The sequence below is a fragment of the Austrofundulus limnaeus genome, unplaced genomic scaffold (assembly GCF_001266775.1).
Source record: "Austrofundulus limnaeus strain Quisiro unplaced genomic scaffold, Austrofundulus_limnaeus-1.0 Scaffold123, whole genome shotgun sequence".
NCBI classification, from domain to species: Eukaryota; Metazoa; Chordata; class Actinopteri; order Cyprinodontiformes; family Rivulidae; genus Austrofundulus; species Austrofundulus limnaeus.
This window is the reverse complement of record NW_013952525.1, coordinates 582273-585297: the sequence shown is the minus strand read 5'-3', so window position 1 is coordinate 585297 and position 3025 is coordinate 582273. Positions and strand designations below refer to the sequence as shown.

At 40.8% G+C, this 3025-nt stretch overlaps 1 protein-coding gene across 1 annotated transcript in view; it reads left to right on the top strand.

The window, feature by feature from the left end:
* Nucleotides 1–3025, top strand: part of auh (AU RNA binding protein/enoyl-CoA hydratase) — a 14583-nt gene that overhangs the window by 10080 nt on the left and 1478 nt on the right. Inside the window, exons 6-9 of the mRNA XM_014015119.1 lie at nt 96–152; nt 347–534; nt 1060–1110; nt 2336–2383. Of these exons, the coding sequence (XP_013870573.1) occupies nt 96–152; nt 347–534; nt 1060–1110; nt 2336–2383 (344 nt within the window). The remainder of the gene's footprint in view (nt 1–95; nt 153–346; nt 535–1059; nt 1111–2335; nt 2384–3025) is intronic.

Here is a 3025-nt window from a genome sequence, read left to right as displayed (position 1 = left end):
AGATTATATTTGTAAAAATTACTTGTGTTTATAATTTCTGCTAAGTTGTTCTTCAAATCCAGAATTAATTAGTTTTTGTTCTTTTATTTCTTTAGCTGACTCTGCAAAAATGGGGCTAGTTGAAACTAAACTCGCAATTATTCCAGGAGCAGGTAAGAATGAATTTTTATATTTTTATTTTTTGTAATCCCTTAAAACTTTTAACCGACAAATCCAGAGTAAAATTGGGTTCCTTAAACATTTTGAAAGGAGCTTAATTCCATGTGCATTGTCCAAGAAAGCACAAAAAAAAAGACAAAACTAGAGATACAGTCGTGCTTCATTTGTGGTCTCTATCCAATCGTAGGTGGTACGCAGCGTCTCCCCAGGTTGATTGGCATCTCTCTTGCCAAAGAGCTAATTTTTGCTGCCAAGGTAGTGGATGGAAAAGAGGCACATGCACTGGGGCTGGTCAATCATTCTGTGGAGCAGAATGACAGTGGGGATGCTGCATATTTGCGGGCTCTGGAGCTTGCCCGTGAGATCAACCCTCAGGTAAAAGTAGTAGATGCTAAAAGAGCAAACCCTGTATAAAGTGTGTGTGTGCATTTATAAATGTACACAGATAGTTCAAAACTTGTTCGTCACAGATAAGCTCTGTGTTCAGCACCAGGGAAAGCACACTGAACACAAATTAGCTGTGCATCACGGGCAATGTTCCCAGTTGTTGCAACTTCCTGTGTTGATAACTTTTGAACCACAAGAGAGATTGCACTTCTGATTGCAGCAATCCAGCCTCTTTTGATATGCTCCATGACACCCTTTCCATTTGAAAATTTTCATTTTGATCCAAGATGGAGGCCATGTTCTGGACAAAGCCTAAAATATAGGCCCCCCTCACCCATTAGTTGCTGGGGTATTCATATATTTCTTTTACCCTTTCCTTTCTAAGATAAAAGGGTATCCTGAACCTTTTGACTCGTCCTCACTCATCCCTGTTAGATGCGACTGAATAGATGCTTTTACTATTTTAAAACCTTCAAACCTAACAACAGTTTTGTCACGTTTTCGGTTCCACAGGGTCCAATTGCAGTAAGGATGGCAAAACTAGCAATTAACCAGGGGATAGAGGTAAGCCAATTCCACAAATACTATAAATTTAATTTTACAAAATATCCTGAGGAGTTTTAGTGACATCACATTACTATGGCTTGGCTGTTGATGAATTGTTTTCTGCCAAACATATGTGGATGTAAGGGGTCTGAAAGTAGAATAATGGTGTAATTTATTAAAACTAAATTCAGTGTAAGTCACCAACTCGTCAAAAACAGAACCTATTAAAAATAATCATATGGTACATTATTCCTCTGCATTCCTTTCTCCCGCGACAATTATCTTGTAGTAAGGGACACTGAGGCATTCCCAAGCCAGAGAAGATATGATCTCCAGCAAGCCCTGAGTCTTCCCCGAGGATTACCAGTACAGCATTCTCAGAACACCTCTAAAGTGAGGCATCCTAATTAAATACACAAATCAGCTCAACTAATTCCTTTCGATGTGGAGGAGCAGCAGCTCCGCTCCAAGCTCTCCCTGGATGACTGAGCTTGTCATCTCAGAGGCTGAGCCTAGCCACCCTGCAGGTTGCCTTGAAGCTCATTTCGGCTGCTTGTATCATTTCGGCTGCTTGTATCTGGGATCTTGTTTTTTCGTTTGTGTGATTCACACCCCTTGATTATAAGCGAGGGTTGGAAGAAAGACAAATAAATCGAGAGCTTTGCCTTTTGACTCAACTCTTTCTTCAGCATTACTGACCAAAGCAATACATCACCGAGGACAAGGTCCCAATATTCCTCCCAATCACCCCCTTCCAGATAACTCCGTCGATGCCTACATATTGAAGTCACCCAGTAGAACAAAGGAATCCCCAGGCTGCACCTCTTCCAGGACACCGTACAGAGACTCCAGAAAGACTGGGTAATCTGAAGTGATGTGTGGTGCATAGGCACAAACAACAGTCAGTACCTTCATCTCCTGCAGCTTAAAGCCACAGGGAGGCAACCGTCTCATACACAAAACTCCCAACACAAAGGAGTTCAGCCAGGGGCTTGTGAGCATTCTGTAATTGTCTCGGGATTGGCCCGTCCAAGCCCCAAGAACCAAGGTTTGACCACCAAGTGCTTGCCGGCTAGCTTCAACCATATGGCCTGGCTCCAGAGAGGTGCCCCGGTTTCCTTTTTCTGGGTCAGGTTTCCTGACACGATTGCTGTTTTGTCTATGGCCTAAGCTGAGAAAAATACTCTAAATCCCTTTTTCTTCATTATGAATTTTCATTAAGAGAGGTTTTATTCTCTTTCAGGTGGATTTATCCACAGGTCTGGCAATTGAAGAGGCATGCTATGCCCAAGTGAGTATTCTATCAGCTATGGTAAATAGTCTGAATTACGTGTGTAGTGCTTTATCAAGTCCCTGCGGACTCCAATGACACTACAGTCATTCACACACTAAGTGACAAAACTAAGAGTTAAAATATAATGTACATTTTAAATGGTAATGGCAAATGTACTAATATAGTGCCTTTCTTTCCAACCAGGATAATCAAAGTGCTTTACCCTACAATATGTGCCCTCATTTACCCATTCACACAGCACTTCATAGATCACTCTTTAATGCTGGTCTCCATAAACCATTCTATAGAGACTAATCAGTGTTTTAGATCACATTCATACACTAATAGGACACATATCAGAGAAAGTGGGGGTTCAATGTCTTGCCCAAGGACACTTCAACGTTAAATTGAACAATCCAACTCTCACATTGGAAGACGACTCCTAAATACTCAGCTACAGCTGCCTGCTTACTTTAAAAAAAAAGAAACCTAAAATTTAGTCCCTCTGAACAACCAGTCCAACATCACGATGTAGGTTCTGAAGAGGTTAGAAAATTAAATATATCAGTAGTTATCAGTGCTGGGCAGCAATAATCTAAATATTAGTTGAACTAACCCTAAATAATGTTGATCAATATCATTTAAAGACCTCATATATAT